Source organism: Panthera tigris, chromosome D4 (genome assembly GCF_018350195.1).
Source record: "Panthera tigris isolate Pti1 chromosome D4, P.tigris_Pti1_mat1.1, whole genome shotgun sequence".
Lineage (NCBI taxonomy): Eukaryota > Metazoa > Chordata > Mammalia > Carnivora > Felidae > Panthera > Panthera tigris.
In genome coordinates, this window is record NC_056672.1 from 40,355,256 (window position 1) to 40,377,153 (window position 21,898).

A 21,898-nucleotide genomic window follows, 5' to 3' on the forward strand; every position below is an offset into this window, starting at 1 on the left:
ACATGGAAGTTTGTCTTTTTAAATTTACAAAACGACTTTTTTCTACATTTTAGGGTTGTAAATTTTAAATGGCTGAGACTCTGGAGATCATCTAACAACCCACAAGACCGGAAAAAGGCTCAGGTGAGCATCTCCCCTCAAAGATAATCAAATAGAGATGGAAGTAAACCTAGATTTAACAAAATTCAGTTCAATGCCTTTTCTAGTATCCCCCCCATCCCACAATACCTTGAAAAAGATTCCTAATAAACAGTAACCCACTCTCTTATGGATGGACCTCATATTTTGCACAGCGAAACAACTTCAAATAAATATATCCGTGCATCTTTTTTTTTCCTTTTTTTGGAAGTAATCTCTGCTCCTGAACTCATGACCTCAAGATCGAGAGTTGCATGCTCTACCGACTGAGCCAGCCAGGCGCCCCAACCATGGCCCCAGCCATGCACCATAAAGATGCAAAAATTATTTTACAATACAGTGTTTAATATTCACACAAGGAAATAAGTTTTAAACACTTTCTCATTCAGTACTCAAATACTTTAAAGATTACTTTCTATTATGAGATCAAATGATCAACCCATTTTCCAATTTCTTCCTTGCAACAAAATGGGTTTAGAATGTAAGAGAAATTAAACATACCTCATTGCTGGCTTTTTCTTCATGGTCAGTATCTTCCTTTGAAACACTTGTTTCTTTTTCTTCAACTTCAACATCAGATGATGCATTCGATTGCTTAGTTGATGCCTATAAACGACCAGGTCTATTAACTTCACAAAGTACGATTTTACCCCATTTCAAAATTTTCTACCCATGAAAAAATTCAAAAGCCTATTTACAAGTTATAAAAGTATCTTCATTTCTGTTCCACAAAATGCTTTTAACATATACAATTTTTTAAAAAGCTTTAAATTCTATTATTCCTTTAGAAAAGTATTATAAGGGGCTGTATTCCTATAACTGAGTGTAAAGGATAAAACAGTGAGGCAGAAATGGAAGTAACATTACAAAGAAGACCATTCTAGTGTTCTAACCAATAAAATTCCAACAAGATACAATGTAACGTGATTTAGAATAGCACAGACCTATACTGTATTCAACTACTGGCATATTCTAAAGAGAAACTTATCTTAGAGCCTTAGCAAAGGACATACAAGAGCTTTCTTGAAAGACTTTGATCTATATCTCATATTTAGTTTATTTAAAATTCAGACTCTTGAGACAGGATTCTGATTTAATAGGAGGTACTGAATGGGAGTCCAATCATCATTTTTTTTTTTTTTTCCCCCAAATTCATGAACCATAATTCAATCGGGCCAGCGATTCCTCCGGGCTCGGGGCAGGGGTGAGAACATACCCCCAGATGACAAGATACTTACACAGAAGATCTACTAGGGGCCTAAAAAGATGAGTAACAGACATAAACACAGTACACACTGGGAGGTGAGGGTAAGCACAGGTCTATACGACGACAGCACTGCAGTCTAAACTGTGCCCCTTTCTAATGGTTTCCTTTTCAAGCCTAAACTTTTTTGCCTCTTTTATAAAAAAGGCAATGCTGATAACCCACAAAATGATAAAGTTACAACAAGAAATATAAAAGCATCCCCCCAAATTACTTCTAGCACTACAAATTTTTGTAAATCATGATGGCCAACTTTTCTATTATGTTTTGTTATGTTTGAGGTTCACTGCTTTCTCCATATCCTAGGTATGTGCCACTGGGGACCTATCTGGGCCAGAAACACAGAGTATACCACATCAGCACAATCATTCATACTTTTGTTAAGGACAGAACATTGCTAGGTTTCATGCACACAAACCACCAAAAATTTCATTGTGAAATGGAAAATCCCAAATATAGATGGTGAAAACCACCCGGAGATTAAGTAGGTACATAGGAACATAGGATAGGGTGACCATGCTGGGCTATCTGGAGGATGAAAAAGTCCTTGAAGGTACAATCACAGGACACATGATCCAAGTGAAGTTACAAACCGTTAGTTTCAGGAAATAATCAATTCAGTGTCTTTGGACTCCCATTATACAGCTGAGGCAACAATGATGGGGAAACCATCCAGTCTTACATTCATGGAACAGTATTTAGTGAATACTTATTCTTGCCATGCATATGACAACGCCAGGCACATAGGACAACTTCTTTGTTCATGAAGCTAATAACCCGTGGCAGTTAAGTACAAAAGCAAACATAATATGGTATGATTAACAAATAAATTTGGGTGATAATGAAGGTACTCAGGATCATCTAATGCACTCTTGGAGCACCATTGTAAGATTTAAAACCTTCCAGACAGAATAGCACCTGAAAAGTTCTCTAAAGGTAAGAAGCAGCATGGCACATGCTACTTTTTGCTACTATATCTTTTAGTTCTTACTACCTCAGTCTTATTATTTATTTTTTTAAAGTAAGCTCTACATACAACGTGGGGTTTGAACTCATGACCGCAAGATCAAAAGTCGCATGCTCTACTGACTACCAGCCAGATGCCTCTTTCTCAATCTAATTTAAATGAACAAAACCTCTGGATACACGAAAAACAGATTAAAAAGAAAGTTTAAGGCTGCTCTTCTAAACACCAAAAACATGAAGTATACTTTGCACAGTGCTATCAGTATTTCTGTCACATATTTAATTTAACCCATATGAGGTTTGTAGTCTAATACAATTTTATGGATTTAGGAATTAAAATGAGTAAGAAAAAGAGGCTCCTGGGTGGCTCAGTTGGTTAAGTGTCCGACTCTTGATTTCAGCTCAGGTCATGATCTCATGGTTCGTGAGATCAAACCCTGCATTGTGCTCTGTGCTCCGAGCACAGAGCCTGCTTGGGATTCTGTCTCTCCCTCTCTCTCCCCTTCTCTCAAAATAAATAAAAATAAACTTTAAAAAAAAATAAGAAAAAAATACACTCTTCAAGTTATACTACCTAAATTTCAGAGAACAGTACATATGGCTTTAAATTCGACGACACATTAAATAATCAATCAGAAGGACTTAAATAACTGAGTATTTTCCAGTATTCTGTTTACCCATGAAGGTAACATTTTCATCAGTTCATCTAGATATGAAAGGTCAAGATTCAACCTCACAAATAAGCACAATTTAATCTGAAATTTACAAGGCTTTTAATATTGATTTTCCTAAAGCTAGAATAGCGATTATCCCCCAAGACTGAATAAATGATACTAAACTAAATGTTAATGTAATAGGACGCACCTGTTGACTTGAAAATTTCACTTTCGGATTATTATCTATCTCCCATAAACCTTCATTAAAGCCTTTTCGTTTATTTGGTTTGCCGTACTTTTCCTTATTTTCTGAGTAAGGAAATATATCCTTTGGGCCTAAAAAAGCACTAAAAAAGGAGAGGGAGAAAAATGTGAGTGCAAAGCATTCTCAAATATGTAAGTTATTAAACAGTACTACCCTAGGATGCAATTCTAGACAATTCTTAACCCAAAATGCAGTAAAAATCTTACATAAATTAAAGGGCAGACACAAATGATTCATTAGATTTAAGTTCAAATACTTTTGTTAAATTCAATCATAAGCTCCTAGGATCCACAGTCCCATATTAAAAAAACACTTAAGTTGCACGATGTGAACGTACTTAATGCCACTGAACTATACACTTAAAAATGGTTACAATGGTAAATTTTATGTATAATTTATAATTTTAAAAAGCCCCAAAATGAAAAGAACTGTGATAAAATTGCATTATCACCCCAAATACTAATTTCAATGTAATCTGGTACAAGGCACAATTCAAAATACTGTCAATGAGGTACATTACTGTGTGTGTGTGTGTGTGTGTGTGTGTGTGTGTGTGTATACACGCAGGCTTTTGAAATAAAATACGGTAAGAATTTTACTTTATTCAGTGAAGGAAATCAGAGGTTATAGCTGGTTAATTTGTTCATTCATATACTCATTAAAGTCACTCTTTTATTTGTGGTAGTGTGTTCTACAAAGTCACCACACACTGAATTAATGAATAATGCCCATCACTGCCCAAGGGAAAACACAGGGTAGGGTTCCTGTGAGCCTCTGGTCACCTTGTCACCAAGCAATACATAACCTGGTTTTTCACATGTTTCTGTTTAAAGATCTCTTAATATGTATTAGTGACTCACTAATAATGAACTCATAGCTTCAACTTCTACACCACAGATTTTCTCCATATGGCACAAAACAGCCTTCTTGCACTTAGGAACGCTAAATAGCACCTCGGCACCATATCTGGAGGCTATTCCAAACTGCATAATGACCAACAAAAAAAGCACAAAAATGCAAAAATTATAGCACTACAGAAAACTGCAAAAAGGACACTTGTTTACAGTAAGAGAGTGAAAACAAGAAGAAGGCAAAGTACTGCCATGGTCAGCCTCAGCTAGGAATGTGTGCATCAAACTACTCAAATTTTTTGCCGTTTTGCTTGCACATGAAGGCACCATGAGTACTGACTGATGTGGGATTATAAATATATTTTCAGTGAGCAGGCAAATTCACAAATATGGAGTCTGTGGATGATGAGAATAAACTGTGTGTGCACGCACTGGAGATGTTCTCCAGAACAGACCCCTTGTATCTCCCTCAGTCAGTCCCGCAGAAGTCTGTCAGTTCCATAAAGGAAGATGCACCAGTATGTGGGAGTTTTTTTGTTATGCTATTTGATGTGTATGTATTCTCCAAAGGAAGAGGAAAACCAGATACTATTCATTTCCTCTAAAATGTGCTACAATTTAAGATATAAATTATTACGTACATGTCAAATTACTTACCTGGTGAAATTCTTTAAGAATTAGGGACCTAATGACTACAGGTATCACTCCAGTTAGAGTATTTTAAAAGGCTTTAGGATGATATTTTAATTAAAAAGAGACATGGAGCTCTATTTAAGTAAAGCCAGTGCATACAACAGTCAGCTTTATAATTTAAATTCTGTAATTTAGGAATATCCCTGTATACATGAATTTTTAACTACACACTGATTAAAGCACATTTAATCATTATCTCATTTGATCCAGAAATTCAGCCTTTTACTAGGAATCATGCATTCCTACCTATCTTCTCAAATTAGAAAAACACATTTAGTTAAAATAGTAAAACAATTCTTCCTACATGTTTCAAATTCCAAGTAAATAACTTGGGTTAAATCTCCATCACAAATATACTTCTATTTAGACCAAAGCAATTCAATACAAATTATCTCTCCTAAAACCTTACAAAAACAACCCATAAAGCCAAAGGCAACAAGAAAGACAATACCATCAGAGTAGAAGATGGAAAGACAACTGAAAAGGCTGGATACTAAGTAGCAATGTACAAAGTCAGCATCATCCCTTACAGTTCAAAATGCCCAACGGGCTCAAAATTGGCATCAGGAACTTCCAAAAGTGGTAGGGACCTTAAATAATTAATAAAATTATAGAAAAATGTTTTAGAACTTCAAACATGGGGTATTTTAAAATGACTCTAAACCTAAAAGCTACTCAAAAGACAGATTCTACCATGATATTACTTACCATATAAAGGTTTGACAATTAAATTTACCTGGATTATTTTTCTTTCTCAAAACAGGCAGTCCTCACTTTGCATGACAACATAAGACTTAAAAAATGACCATGCAATGGGAAAAATTATGATTGTTCCATAACTTTTAAAAATTGTCAAAACATTAAACACTATTTCTGACAGTGAAAAGACATGAAATTAAAAAAAAAATAGTAAAACTAGTACTTAGGGTACATTGTAATTGAAAACATTAGAAAAAAAACTAAGCTAAAATAATTTGAATGGTTCTTGCCTTCTTCTGATCACATAGCTCATGTGTAGAGTGAGCATATTTTCTATGCCTTGGCGAACTGTCATACTCCTTTCTAAGCCTGATCAGCTTCCAACATTTTATCCTTTGCACTCTCAATGTTGTGAAATATCTTTAATGTTTTTTGTTGGCATCATTTCCTCTGAGACATCTTTATCCCTTTTATTACAACCACTTTCCTCATTTATGTTGATAAGCTTGCCTTCACAAATTCCTCTGGCTGCATATCCAGTCTCTCCAAATGCAGCATGTCTGCATTCGAAGGTTAGCGATTTCTGCTGTTAACTCGATTTACATTCAGTTCAAATTTCGCTTCTAGGGTTACTGTTTCTCTGCTGCACTTTCATCTATGTTGGCTAATTCCCAATTTGGTTCTTTAAGTGTAACCTGGGCAAGTATATCACTGAGAGACAGAGGCAACCCCACCACTAAACACTGTGCCATCTACGTGTGAATTGAAAAACAGATGCACAGTGACCAATCACCAAGTCTTTTGAAAAAAGTGACGTGCTATGCATTTGTTATTTACATTTTGACTTGTGGACTGAAGAGCTAGCGGCAAATTTTGTAGTTTATGCAATTAGTTAACATTCTAGGGTATGTGAAATCTGAACAATGTTGCTGGGGGAACTGGTGTTATTTAAATCATGGTAGCCAAAATTCATGTGTACTGGGCTTATATGCTTCTCTCCTCATGCTCTGACTTTAAAATTCTACTTATAGTAGACAGTATATACACTGCCATTCTTGCTCCCTGTGACATTATATTGTTTATTTGGTCATGTCTTGTTTAAGCCTTGTCTCACAAAATAAGACATAGCTAAGATCATTAATTAATCCAATCTGAAAGTCTTAACAGAATTCTATTCATACAATGTAATAATTTATATATGTTCTAATTCACACCACCTTCTTTGCATACACACCTTTTGATTATCCTTGGATAACTGTTATTCTTACTTTTGCTGAATAGGTTTTAAAAAATTCTCCTCTGATCCTCCTCCAGACTCAGAATTCAAGCTCTACTTTCTATTATTTTACTATTCATGATGCTCACATTATAGCTGACCCTTGAACAAAATGGGCTTGAACTGTGCAGGCACACTTATGAAGGGATTTTTTTTTTTTAAACAGCATTGTTAAATGTATTTTCTTTTCCTCATAATTTTAACTACATTTTTTTTTCTCTAGCTTACTTTATTGTAGGAATACAGCATATAATACATATAACATACAAAATATTTGCTAATTGACTAAATTATTCATAAGACTTCTAGTTAACAGTAGGCGATTAGCAGTTAAGTTTTTGAGTCAAAGTTATTTGCAGGTTTTCAACTGCATGGTCAGTGCCTCTAACCCCTATCTTGTCCAACAGTCAACTATAGAAGTCATACTTCAATCTGCATCTTTAATCAATATACCAAATTTAAGTAACTATGCCTTTCTAAATGAGAAAAACTTTATTAATCTAAATCATTTGTTATGCACAGAAGCTTAGAACATTTACACATGAAAAGATGCTCAAATCATTAGTCACCAGTAAAATGTAAATCAAAACCACAAGATACTACCTTCACACCCACTAGGATAGGTCAAATAAAAAAGAGAACACATTTTGGCTAAGATACAGAGAAATTAAAATCCTCATATATTGCTGGTAGGAATGTTTAAATGATGCATGGCTGACTTGACAATGGTCTGGCCAACTCCTGAAAGGATTAAACCTAAGTTATCATTTGACCCAGGAATTCCACTCCCACAAAAGTAAAAACATGTCCATGCAAAAACTGATACACACAAATCTGGCATTATTCATAGTCAAAAGTGAAACTATCCATATATCTACACACTGATGAATGGATAAATAAAATGGGACAGATTAATACAATGGAATACTTGGCAATAAAAAGTAATGAAACACTATCACATGCTACAATACACATGAACCTTGAAAACATGCTACATGGAAAAGGCCAGTCATTAAAGACCACATACTGTACAGTTCCACTTATATGAAACGCTCAGGACAGGGCAATAGGTTAGGGACTGCCTATGGGAAAACAGGAAGACACAATGGGGAGAAGTGGGAAGTATCTGCTAACGGGTACAGAGTTTCTTTCTGGCATTAAACGTTCTGGATAAAAACGTTTTAAAATTGTGCTAATGGCTGCACTTCTCTCTGGATATACTAAGATGAACTGTACACTTTGTCTACGATAAACTCGCTTTATTTTTTCTGAATTGTACACTTTCAATGAATTGACATATGAATTATATCTCAATAAAGCTATTGAAATATTCTTCAGTGAATACCACATCCTACCAAAGAAAACAAAAATGATCCAAAACTTTACCATCAATAGCCACTGTTTCAGCCTGCTTTTTAGCTGTATATATACATATAAATATTAATTTGATGTATATGCTACACACTCTTGCATACTTCTTCAAATTAAAATGAACATCTCTTCGTGGCAATTATTACTAACAGCTACCTATTATTTCACTGAATGACTATATCAAAATTGACCGGCCTACTGTTGGGACTATTTTCTGTAACACATTTTCTACCATAAAATAACACAGCCACAATGAATATAACATTGCTCAATCTTTGAACCCATCTTCATAATATATCCTCAGTAGTACTGCTGGGTCACGGAATATGCTCAAGACTAAGGAACCCCTTAAAGGGAGTCAAAAAAAACCATGGAGGAAGAAAAGAAATCCTCCCACGTTCTCATCATAAATAAGAAATGATAATTATGGAACATGACAGGAGGTTTTAGCTGTCGCTATAGTGGCAATCATACTGAGATATATATGTGTATCAAATCCTGGTGGTTATCGTATTGCAATATATAAATGTATCAAATCAAAAGGTACACCTTAAATTTATACAATATTATAGGTCGGTTATATTTTAATAAAACAAGAGCACGAGCACCCCCTCCACCACACATACACACACGCTTCTCTGTGGGATGCAATCCCACAGGTTTGATAAAGAGGGTCCAGATTAGCGTTTTTTTCGGTTTTCTTAATGTTTATTTTTTGAGAGAGGACAAATAGGGGTGGGGCAGTGAGAGAGGGAGATACAGAATTCAAAGCAGGCTACACGCTTTGAGCTGTCAGCATACAGCCCGATGTGGGGCTCAGACTCATGAACCACAAGATCATGAACTGAGCTGGATTCGGACACTTACCCGACTGAGCCACCCAGGTGCCCCCAGATTAGTTTTTAGACAGCCATCACTAGTCCCCAAGGGCACAACTTGATGTGGCTATGGCCCTGATTCATTCTTCAAAGCATTCCACTTTAAAATGACATACCAAAAAATAATAATAAAAATAAAAACTAAAAATGTAAAAATAAAATAAAATGACCTACAAATCTCAAATACATCAAAACATTAACACATTTTAGGGTCATTTCTAAAAAAACAGGAGTAAAAGTAATTTGTTTCCTTTTTAGAAAACTATGGTTTGTTTTTTTTTTTTTAGTTTTAACAATGAAAAGATATACATTAATTCCAAGTTACACACCAAATTCCAGAGGTGAAAGGAAACTTAAGTACCACCAAAATCTTCATTTTAAGGATTAGAAAACTGAGGGTCAGAAGCATTAACTCATCCAAGCAAGGCCATCTAGCTATTAAACAGTAGAGCCTCAACTTTGTACAGAATTCCTTAACAGGGTTCCAGGGTTTCTTTTATCCAGTGTAATACAGTCTTTGAAACAGCTACTAAAATACTGATACTGTACCCCTATATACATGAACTCTTGACTTTAAATACCAAAGTCATAGCCCATAAGAATCAAGATTAATGTAAAACGTCCTAAATACAGGAAATCATTAACCGTTGGCCCTTGAACAACATGGGGGGGTTTGGGATGCTGACCCTCCCATACATTCAGAAATCCGCAAGTAACTTTGACTCCCCCAAACTTAACTGCTAACAGCCTACTGTTAAACTGGAAGCCTTACCAATAACAGTCAGTCAGTCAACACACATTTTGTAGGTTGTATGTTATAAAGCTCAATTATCACACACCTGGAGCACTCTACCTTTAAAGCAAACCAGAAGTGGCACATAAAAAATGGGAAAGCTCGGGGCGCCTGGGTGGCTAGGTCGGTTAAGCGTCCGACTTCGGCTCAGGTCATGATCTCACGGTCTGTGAGTTCAAGCCCCACGTCGGGCTCTGTGCTGACAGCTCGGAGCCTGGAGCCTGTTTCAGATTCTGTGTCTCCCTCTCTCTCTGCCCCTCCCCTGTTCATGCTCTGCCTCTCTGTCTCAAAAATAAATAAACGTTAAAAAAAATAAATAAATAAATTAAAAAAATGGGAAAGCTTATCAGAGTTGAAAATACAAAGCTCAAAACTCATTTAATTGTTGCCAAGTAATAAACAGAAAGTGTTATTTCTTAAAACACTGATTCTAACTTGCTGCTTCATTTCTCATTATTAAATCACAAAATATGAAATATACTGTTTTATAACTAGTTTTATAACAGCACGCATTCTTTATAATAGCAAATGACTCAAAAGACAACTGAATATATATTTATTATGTGCCACAAACCTGCTGGTATAGAGATGAGTAAACAGTTCCTCTCCTCACTACTTGGTACAAGGCTTATAACAATCTACACAAGTCCCATAGCAACACACACGGTTATGGCTAGAGTACAGAAGCTGTGTATGAGAACAAGTGTAGATGAAAATAAAATCCTACACTATGATTTCATTCCTTTATTCCTTTCCTGTGGACAGGTTATACACAACCCTGACTGTCCCCTCCCCATTCACCTTCACTCCTAAAACTATGTATCTGGCAGGTTTTAGAACAGCCTGTGATAGGTATTTCTTGAAGTTCCTAGAATTGAGCATCTCAGTTAATACGAAGAGCAACCTCTTTGTATTAAGATCAGTAAGGAGATACACTCAACAAAAATACCATGTTCATTTAAATTTCCTAGACTTTAGAGATAGAACTAGGAGAGTATTTCCTCTGTAAACAATAGCAAGCAGTCAGCAAAACTCAAACTGCATTTCAAACAGTTTAACACAAGTCTTCAAAAAATAATATGCAACATTATCTTTGGTAGCTGACATTTGTTTAATACATGCAAAGCGCTCTTCTAAGCATTTTTCATGTAGTATCTTGTTTGCAACCCAAAATTCTGAGATAAAATATATTATTCCCATTTTACAAATGAGGAAAAAAAAAGACACAAGGCTAGGCAACCTGCCTAAGGTCATGTAGCAGGTAAATGGCAGTCAGAATTCACAGCCTTCTGACCTAGTTGTTTTAAACACTATATAAATGTTGGTTAATGGACAGTAAATTCATAATCAACATATGATTTCATCTAAAGTAACTTTCAATATCACCAAGTATTTATTTAATAGCTACTATGCACCAGCACTTAAGTAAATGATGATAAACAAGATAGACCAGGTGTCCCTGCTCTCCAAGCTCCTCACTTGTAGGTGAAGGAAAAAGAAAAAAAAATTCAATCATCATAGCAAGGAAGAATGTAAACATAAGAGGATCTGAGCTCATAAATCTAAATGACTGAAAATCTGAAGGCGCTTCCCATCAAAAAAAAAAAAAAAAACAAGCAAGGATCTGAGACAAGAGAAAGATTTATGTAACAGTGGAAAAATGTGATGAGGCTAGAGAGTTAAGCACAGGCTAATTCATATAAGTTCTTACAACAGCACTTACAGATAAAAGTTGGGGGTTCTGTTTGTTGGCAATGTTAATAAGGAAGCCACTGAAGATCTCTGAACAGGAAAATGACATGATCTGACTGGGATATGAAAAGTACAAACAGACCAAGATATCATTAGGACACTATTTATAAGTGAGCTGTAGAAGGGACAGACAAAAATGGACAGATCAGCATGCACTTTACAAGAGGACTTGCTAGCTGACTAAACATGGAGGGGAAGGGGAAGACTTTAATACCTAATCAAAGATAACACCAAGACTTGGCTCCAGGAAAAGCACTAGGTCCTTGTCAGTCTCGTTTACGAAGAATCTGTCTTGAATATGTTTTAAGACACCTAGCAGATGGTCACAGTTGGTATACATAAGGGCTCATTGTTGTCTAATATTCAAACTTGATTGCTGGATGAATTTACTGTGAATGTCATAAAATGCTAAGAAAAACCAACGTTTTCTAGGTCAGAGCAAAAATGAAGCTACAAAAGGATTCTGCACTAAATTAATTCACATTTTAAAAATATCTTTTAAAAAATCTTATCTATAAATCAGTTACAAATAAGTAGTTCTCCAAATTGGCGTTTCTTCTCCCATGTTCTTCCTTTCCCATATCCCTAATTACAGGCTGTTAGAATAAACTCTCATATATGCAAAATCCAAACTGAAAGGCTCAAATAACCACATCCCAATGTGGGGGCGGGGCAAGGCAAATCATCAGAGACCCAGTTTCTGAAAACCTTAAATACAAAAAAAGTCACCAGACCAAAAGAGATCTAGCAATGCCGCCTTTCCAAAGATGAAGGGTATACTTATGAAAGCACAAAGGCACAAAACATTACAAGTGCATTTTGATTTTTTTAACATTTATTTATTTTTGACAGAGAGAGAGAGAGCGCGCGCGCGCAGGCGGGCGCACAAGCGGGGGAGGGGCAGAGAGAGAGAGGGAGACAGAATCCAAAGCAGGCTCCAGGCTCTGAGCTGTCAGCACAGAGCCTCGATGCAGGGCTCAAACCCACAAAACGGGAGATCATGACCTAAGCCAAAGTCGGATGCTTAACCAAGTCACCTGGGCGTCCCGACAAATGCATTTTGAAAAGAAAATTTAATATTAGCTCAATTTATATTTATTTTTGAGAGAGGGAGAGAAGGGGAGGGAGACAGTGCGAACTGGGTGGGGGTGGGGGGGTGCAGAGAGAGAGAGAGAGAGAGAGAGAGAGAGAGAGAGACACACACAGAATCCGAAGCAGGCTCCAGGCACTGAGCTGTCAGCATAGAGCCCAACGAGGGGCTCGAACTCACAAACTGTGAGATCATGATCTAAGCTGAAGCCAGATGCTTGACTTACTGAGCCACCCAGGTGCCCCTAGAATTCTAAACCTACAAAACTGGAAAATTCTAAGGAATGTCTACTCACTAGTGTTTCCAAACTTCATCAGAATCACCTGGAAGGCTTGTTAAAGCAGACTGCTGGGTCCCACACCCGTTTCTGGTACAGTAATTATGAGGTGGGGGTCCAAGAATTTTTGCATACTAAAATTCCCATGTGATACTGGTACAGCTTGACCTAGCACCACACGAAGTAAACTGCCACTCCAGTATGCAGTACACAAATTTCTCACCAAAAGATACCTTCCTTCTCCTCTTAAATTTATGGAAGCTTTTTAAATGGTAGATTACTCTACTGAATCAGAAATTCATCATTTCTTACAAAACTAAGTTTTTATATATGGGATATACCCTAAACCCAGCTCAAAGTTATTTTGAAGGCCAAACCAATTCTAGACTCAAAACTTTATTAAAAAAAAAATTATGTGGCATTGTATGATACCATTAATATGAACTATCCAGGACTGATAAATCTACAAACAGTAAATTAGTGGTTGTCTAATTCTCAGAAGGGAATGGAGAATAACTGCTAACGGGTATGAAAATTAATGTACTAAAATCCACTGTTAAATACTTTCAACAAGTGACACTTCAGGACATGAATTTCACCTCAGTAAAGCTGTTAAAAGAAATTATGTGAAAGTTCATACAGTGGCTAAGCAACATTACACCAAATGTTGCCACTGTAGACACTTAGAAATGTATAATCCTAATTAGAATCAACAACTTTGTTTCTCCCGTCCAAGATAAACAAGCCTACTTTACTAAAATTATTGCAAATTTTAAACTTCAAGAGCAAAATCACCAAAAATTAATGAAATAGCACCTGGAGTAGTCCTATGCACCTAAAAGTAACAGTTCAAGAATATTCAATTGCAATCTTTGAAAACTTGATGTGCTCTACCAAATCAGTCCTCTGCCCATGTATATAGTCACAGTGGCTCTCAGGACCACATAAATAGAGAATTTCCCAGATTTCTTCTTGGTTTTCCCATAATAAACCATTTGCGTGGCTAATATCACAAAGCCTAAAATAGGGTGTCAGGTTGTCCTTATGAAAAGCATTTATCGTACCCATAACTGTATCAATACCAAATGCTCTGTTAAAACTTTCCTTACATACTGTTGCCTATCAATCTTCTGGTTGCTGAAAGATTCCATACACATCCCCCTTTTATTAAGTAAACATCTATTCCAATAAAAGTTAAACCTGCAGTATCTAATTTTTCTGCCCTAAAAATAAATTTTAAAAGGGAAACTTGAAGACTTTTTCCAAAGTTCAAAGATTATTTTAAAGTTTCCTATTATTACTCTACTGCTTTCTCTTTGAACTAATCTCTACTTGTTTTTCATTTTATGCTCAATGACCCCACTAAATTAACTCTGATTTGCCTTTAGAGCTAAAAGGACTTACGTCTCATGAGTTCCAAAAAAGAATATGGGTAGTTTGTTTGTGGGTGGTTTTACAGCTCCATCCGGAACTTCATCTACCTAAAAGAAAGATCAGAAAAATTAAAATCTTTTAAATCATACACACCTCAACACACCAGAATAAAGTGAGAACAAGCCATCCAAAAAGGATCTGATAAAAGTAGACCAGTTCTACAGGTCATAATCCCTATCCCAATTCTGAAACCCAAGAAGCTCAAAAACCCAAAATATTTCTCAGAACTCATTTGGTGGCAAAACCCGGACGGACACTGAAGCAGTTTCGTAGTATCTTTTATCCACCTAGTGTTTCTGATGCTTCTCTGCGAAGATACTCTGTTAGATTACCACGTGCCATTCCAGAAGGCCCTAACCAGGAGCAAAATACATGCCACACGTACCACTGTTACCTTTCTAAAATCCTCCAACACTGAATTGTTAAACATATCTGACCCTAAGCATTTCAGATAAGGGAGTCTGAACCTGTTCAAAAATCATAAATGATACTTCCGCAAGAAGGCTATACAAATATTGGAGTCATGTAAAAGACATTAATGAAAGTTCCAAGCAGTATTTCTAAAAGTTTGAGACACACATTCTGGAAAGATCTTGCACCTACATAGTTGAATCACAGGAGGTTCTGTTCCTTTTTTCATTTCTCTTTCAGTCTTTCTAATTAAGGAAAAAAGTATTAGGTGCTGTTAAGTCTAACATCAGTAATACCTGTTACTTTCCCTTATCAACAAGGGAAAGCAGACCTCAGAGGTAAAGCCATCAGGCAGTACTATCAAGCCAGGATTTAACCTATTTTTTCATCACTTATTTAGACTTCATAACAACACTTGTGTCATAGCCTTCACAAATTGAAAGACATTAAAAAAAAAATCAGTTAGCTTTGTTAAGAAGAGAGCAGACCACTCGAGGACCTACCCTGCACTCTTTATGCATTATCATGTTGAAGAAAAGACCGTGAGGGTGATTAGACTGTTTGGCAGCCTGAGGTTGCAGAAATCCATAGAATCATTATCACCTAACACTCTTAGAGACTTCAATTTCCTCACGTATACCATCATTGTACTGGTCATTTCAGAAAACTTTGTGACAAGGCCCCCGAAATTGTGAAAATGCTTAGAGCCCTTACGATAAGGGATATTTTCTGTTAACCCAGTTCATATGTTCTTTCTGCTAGCAAACAGTTTTAAATGTGCAGTACCTACAGAGTGTAATAAATGTTTGGCAACTTTAAGTTACTGTAAAAACAATTATTATTGATACAGGATTACAAGAACATGCAAAACTTAAAAAGTAAGGAAGTTTGGAATGTGGAGACAGAAAATATTAAAATCAAATTAGGAACAATTGTCACAGTCACAGATGAGACCTAATCTCTCTAAAGCAAAGACATAATTTAAGATTGGAGAAGATGGAAAAATGAATAAAAATTTTGCACACAGATAATATCAAACCAAAATCAGCAGCTTCTAAGAAAAAGACACAAAAATTTCCCATTCCAATCCAAATGAACTTGTTGAATACAGAACTTATTAAACAAAGAAGAAAAATACTCTTGCCTTCCTAAGGTTATTTTATTTTGCTTTCAGCAGTACTAACTCAAAGGAGGTAACTTTTTAAACATTTTCATTTGGCTTTTAACTGCACCGTAGCATCGAAATGTGACTACAGATATATCCTGTAATCTCAGATTTTAAAATGCCTCAAAATAAATTAGGATGTAAAAGCCATGAAAACAAAGTACCTTGGAGGGGTCTTAAACCTGCCCAATTTCCCTCTGCTCTAGTCAAACATGGAACAGTGTTTTATATAAATACATGATTACATACTAAGGACGGGGGGGCGGGGTGGCATGAAGACATTCAGTTTATGTCTACTGCCCTCAAGAAGTTTTCAATCTATTTGGAAGTCAAAGCATGCACATAAGAGTTAAAATGTTATCACAAAGGAAATACAGTGTCAAATATATAGGTAAGAATTCTGAGTTAAGGATCATTCAAGATAAGACTCCAACGAAAAAGCAGACTTGATAGACTAGGGGGAAAAAAAATCTGTCCAGGTTTAGGAAGGAAACCTGTAAACAAGAAATGGATGGGAAAAATCAAGAAACAGTGAACACCTTACACTTGGTTAGCAGTCAGCAAACACACTGCAGGATTCTCTATGGGTATGTTTTCCCCCAGCTGACATAATTAAAACTACAGGATTTGAATGTCTTTAAGAAATACACTCCTCAAAGAAGAGCAAGTTGGTGGAAATTACAACTTTAGAATATCAAGTTTATATTTAAAAGGATCTTGAACACTCTTTTGGTTCTATCATGATCTCAGAACCTGAGTCCTACCATAAGCTAACAAAAAGACCTCTTTTTCCGAAAATGGCGCTTAGATATTAAACAGTCTCAATTCTTAAATGTCACCAAAAAACCCTAGGCCTTAATTACCTCTCTGTACCACTAGATGTGAGCCTAGGAATCGGAGTCTATTGCTCTTTTGCCTATGGAAAACAAAGAGGAAAAACAACTTTTTCAAGGTCATAAGGCAAACTTCACCAATAAAAATGTGAAAATACATTTACATCCTATTGTAAAATTTTCAAGAATATCCAGTCCTAGATCTCTGTATGAAACAAGCAAATCCAGAGGCCTCATCAACTACAAAACGTTTTTAAAAACCCTGTGAATCCAATTTAATCACCTCTTTGACATCTAAGAGGCTCCATAAACTCCACGGATGCTCTACATTTCACTCAAAATTTCAAAACCCTCCATGTTTCATTAATTTGTAAACATCAAACCCCACACGTGATTATTTTCCCCTACAATGGAACATTAACTGGCATCCCGTTTCAATATTTCCTATTAAGAAAACCTGCCAAAGTCTGTCAAAAACAAACCATAGGGAAATGCTTAAGTAGAAACACCTGGATTTTTGCAATTCCATGGGCGATTCCCGGGCAAAAAGCTAAAACGAAAGGTTGCAAATGAGCCCGAAGGAAAGCGAGGGGGAGAAAGGACCCGGAGAACAAAATTAAGAGGAAGGGTAGGAGGTAGGCCCCTGGGGAAGGTAGCACCGCTGAATCGAAGGCTAAAAAATCACTTACTCGAGCTGGCCAATGAGGATAACCTTTCATCTTGGCGAAGATGAGGTCTCCAGGTTTGAAATCGCGAGTCATGTTTCGGGGGCGAGGCCGGGGGTCTGAAGCCCGGGGAGGAGGCGCGGCGGTGCGCACAGCGAGGGGATGCGGGAGGGCGGACGGGAGCCCAGGCTCCCGGGGCGGCGGGAGGGGGGAAGATGCCTCCGGGCGTCCCGACGCGCCTGCGAGGGAGAGCACGGAGGGCGGTTAATGCTAAGAAACCCGAAGGGAGGGGCCGCACGGGGAGGCCCGGGGGAAGGGGAGGGGGAGGGGAGGCCCGGGGAGGGGTGGGGGTGGGAGAGTGAGGGGAGAGCCGCCTCCCGCTCCTCCCCCGCGAGTGCGCGGCCTCCGCAGCCCAGGAGCTACCCCTCCAGGCTTCGGCAGGTCCACCGCTCGACGCCCGAAGAGACGCCACCACCTGAGACAGAGATGCTTCTCAGCCCCCGATTCCCCTTTCTCCCGCCCCATCTTTCCTCTGGCTTTTTTTCTCCGGGCTTAAGCGCCGAGAGGGAGGGGGTCTGGGGAGAGGGAAAAAAGATGGCAAAGGGAAGGGGAACGTTCCCCTCTCGTGCACACAGGACCTCTCCCCCCGACCTGCTCCCCGACGGCCGCAGCCCCGGGGCTGCCCCTGGGCTCCAGGGCGGGCCGCAGCCACTTCCCCGCTACAGCCAGGAGCGAGGCCACTGAGGGGGGGCGGGGCGAGTCCCCGCCGCCCGCTCACCTGCCGGGGCCGCGGGCGCTGAGGCTGCGGTGGCGGGCCGGCCGCCTCTGCCCGCGTCCACGCAAGCCACCTGCGCCACCAGCTGCCGCAGAGGCGTCTCAACGGCTCCGAATCGCAACCGCCGCCGCCGCTGCCGCCGCCGTCGCTGCGCTGCTCCCGCGCGGCTCCCGCTCGGCGCCCGCTAGCACTGGGGCGAGACCAACTGCTCGCCGAGGGAGGGGGGACAACGCAGCACCGGCCTGAGGTGTGTGACGCGGAAGCGGAACTTCAGAAGACGACGGATCCCCAAGTTGGCTTTTGCCCATCAGTGACAGCCAGATGCAGAGAGGCGCTGGTGCGAAGGAACAAAGAAGTGGGCGAAAATAGCTCGGCCCCAGGCGGCTCCCCCCTGCGGTTTGCAGAGTGGTCGGGCCCGGCCCGCCCCTGCTGGCTCCTCTGCGTGTGTGTATTTGTATGTGTACTGTATGTAAAAGGCGGGGAGGGAGGAAACGATTGTTGTGGACGGGGTTTGGGGGCGGGTATCCGGGCCTCCAGCCCTCGGCTGTGTGTTAGGGAGAACCTGGCAGCCTAAGTTGCATGTTCTTGCATCGTTTCCCAGGGTGGAGAGGCTTTAATGCTGCACTTGCGCGGTTTGCACCATCCATCCAAAAAAGAACTGTACAAAAACCCATAGATGAAATCGGAGCAGGAGGGTGTGCAGCTTGTAGGCCTCTTACAGCTCGCTGAACGGGCCTTACAGTAGCCTTTTCCTTGAAATTGTAATATGAGAAAGCCCTATTTCTTTTATTTTAAATTTAAAGCACCAAAGAAAACTGCAATCCTAACGAATGCAAGATGTGAAAGGAAGAAAACAATGACAGGAAAGCATAAGTCTTTTAGATAGGATGTGGGTTTGGGCCCGTACTAAATTTTAGCTGCATCTAAATTTTATTTCTCTAGTAGAGTGGTAGCTGGGAGGTGGAAAGTGTAGAAGTGTTTGTAAGGCTCACATAATTTATCTCTTAAAATACTCTTCAAGGGATTTCTAAGATTTATTTTTTTGATCCTTCAGCTAATGCAGTTTTTAATATGTTGGTAGTAATATGCCCGGCTTTCTAATGTGCATTGGTAGCTTAATATTTTTACTGTACCAGAACTGTGTCACTAGATTGTCTAATTTTATTTAACCATTAACATTCACCCAAGTTCCTAATAAATGTAGTGAATAAAAAGGCATTTTGAAAATGAATAAATATTAACCTTAAGCTTTGTTTCATGCTCCATTGAATCCCACTTCCCCAAAAAGTACCTACTGTGTGTCAAGCTTTTTTAGGTGCTGGAGTTACAACCGTGAACAACAAGCACAAATTCTTCCTGAAACAGAATGAAAACATGGAAAAGCCTAAATGTTAAAATATGTAAATAATGGCATGTAGCTCATACTTATTTAAATGAACTCACCACTGGGAATAAATCAGGAAAAGCTGTATTAAGTAGGTAAAAATTGAGAAGAATTCTTTAAAAGCGATACACATGTCTTCAAAAGGAATGTAGACATTCCCAGTGCAAATTGTCCTGCAGGGAATTTCAAGAGACTAAGTCATACCACAGCAACAGGCAGAGGGTTCCAAGTGTTGCAAAAAGAGAAATTGACTGGCAAGGGAAAGGGAAGGGTTAGAAAAAGGTCTTGAAGCCTTTCATCCTGATCAGTTTGATATGATGTATGCTAGGCAGCTAGGTTGCTGAGCAAGAAAGTAAAGATGAATCTTTAAAAAGTTACTCTTGCTTGCTACAAAGTAGATGACAGTAGAAAGAGCCTGGAGGTTACTGTTCTACTCCCTAAGTGACCCATTTCTAGAAGAGACTGGTGACTGAAAAAGGGAAGAGCTAAGAACACAAAAGAATGATTTTCAGGCATTAGCCATAAATCATGCACAGGAAAAGTGGAGAAAGATGTAGGGAAGAAAATTCCAAGACTGTTGAGTAGGAGAGACCAAGGCATCATCCAGCAACCATTTCTTGTGCACCTCTTTTGTTCTAAGCCTTTTAAGGCTTTGCAGTTCCAAGTCTTGGTCCTGGGCCCAGCAGCATGGGCTTCCCCTCACCAGACTTGCTAAATCAGAATCTGCATTTTAACGAGATCCCCAGGTGATTCTTATGCATATTCAAGTTGAGAGACTTCTGCTGTGGAGGATACTACAGGCTACAGGAACACAAAATCAAGTAGGAAAACAGAACTGGAATAGATGAATTATAATTAATACTAAAAGATAACTTTTTATTAGTGCAAAATGATAGAACAAATAAAAAGGGAGTGGTTACTGTGGGCGGGGGGGGGGCGTTTCTCAGGAAAGAAATGAAAATAGAAGACAAATGGACAGCATTGATGCTTTGGTGTTAATGTTAAAAATATAAAGTACAAACCTTGCTCTTGCTATCTTTAAGTCTGGTAATTTCAAGTTGTGATAGTCTATAGACAACAAGCTATACCCTTGAAACAATAAGTCAGGGCAAAACAGGTGGTAGTTTAAGCCTCTACAGAACAAAAGCCCAGGATCCCTGGGAGCAGCAGTTCCGAATGGGAGGGAAAGGGGGAGTGGAGAGGGAGGAGGGAGGCTTGTGCTCATCAGAACCACTTGGAGAGCTTTTCTGAACTGAGAGCCTGTGCCCCTCTCTAACCGTGCTAGATGCATCCAGCACCCATACTCAGCCTTCTTACAGGGGATGCCAGGAAAAGTACAGCAAGATAGAAATTAAAGGGCAATGATAAAGTTGTAAAGAGAAAGAATACAATTTCCAAAACAAATGAGGCAAGAGGGTGGGGGTGGGAGAGCTAAATGAATCAAGGAAGGAACATGATTCACGTTCTCTCATTTTATCTGGGTGTTCTTACCCCCATTTTACAGATGAGAAAACAGGCTCACAAAACTTCAGCAACTTGCCCCCAAATCACACATCTAGTCAAGAGGCCAAGGCAACATTCCAGCCAGTCAATTCTCAGGTCCACGCCTTTGTGTGGTCCCACGCCACCTCTAGGTGGAGCAGGGGGCCAGTAGTGCTGGATACCAAGGAGCTTATAATTAGAAAAAGATGCTGGAAGGAAAAGCACCCAGCCCTTACTCTTCCAACTTCTGTCTGGACTTGGAAGTATTTCCAGCTTAAATTTCCTAATGACCTTCCTCTACCCCACCCCATTCCCCAGCTTGGCCCTATCATCGGCCCGTTCTATTAACTCCCTCCAGTTTTAAGAGATTTAGCCCAAAAATCACCTCTGGAAAGGCTTCTAACCTCATCTTAATGTGACATAATTTCTTATTTACAATCCTTATGACTAATATTTAAACTACTTAGAAATAGGCATGACCTTAGTCATCAGTGCCTGGCATTTAGCAGGCACTAAATAAAATTTTTCTCAAGAAATATTTGTTGAATGCATGAGAGGAGGGGCCAAGTGAGAAACTCCCTTGACCCTTAGTCTGAGAAAACAGATAAAAAGACACTTTAAAAGACATTTGTTTTTGTTTTGACTTTGTGAATTGTTCATGTAACAAAGCTTAACCCTTTAAAAGCACTGATATGTTTTCATTGACTAAAATACATCCAAGGGCGCCTGGGTGGCTCAGTCGGTTAAGCCTCCGACTTCAGCTCAGGTCACGATCTCACA

The 21,898-nt window shown here is 38.8% G+C and overlaps 2 protein-coding genes across 6 annotated transcripts in view; one reads left to right on the forward strand and one right to left on the reverse strand.

Annotated features, from left to right (window-relative positions):
* The window catches only part of SNAPC3 (small nuclear RNA activating complex polypeptide 3), a 69,393-nt gene extending 68,774 nt beyond the window's left edge, over window positions 1-619 (forward strand). The window contains exon 10 of the transcript XR_006210841.1: window positions 54-619. The gene's annotated coding sequence lies outside the window, so the exon portion shown is untranslated. The remainder of the gene's footprint in view (window positions 1-53) is intronic.
* PSIP1 (PC4 and SFRS1 interacting protein 1) overlaps window positions 1-18,404 on the reverse strand; it is a 39,670-nt gene extending 21,266 nt beyond the window's left edge. For 3 of the 5 annotated variants that reach the window (XR_006210840.1, XM_042965350.1, XM_042965351.1), the window contains exons 1-5: window positions 18,256-18,403; window positions 17,502-17,716; window positions 14,374-14,450; window positions 3,233-3,371; window positions 640-744 (exon numbers count right to left, since the gene is read on the reverse strand). Coding sequence is in view for 4 of the 5 variants with exons in the window: in XM_042965350.1 (XP_042821284.1) it covers window positions 640-744; window positions 3,233-3,371; window positions 14,374-14,450; window positions 17,502-17,573 (393 nt within the window). In the remaining variant the exon portion in view is untranslated. Of the gene's footprint in view, window positions 1-639; window positions 745-3,232; window positions 3,372-14,373; window positions 14,451-17,501; window positions 17,717-18,255 lie in introns of all 5 variants that reach the window. The other 2 variants (XM_042965348.1, XM_042965349.1) reach the window with 2 other exon arrangements.
* Between the last annotated feature and the right edge of the window lie 3,494 nt (window positions 18,405-21,898).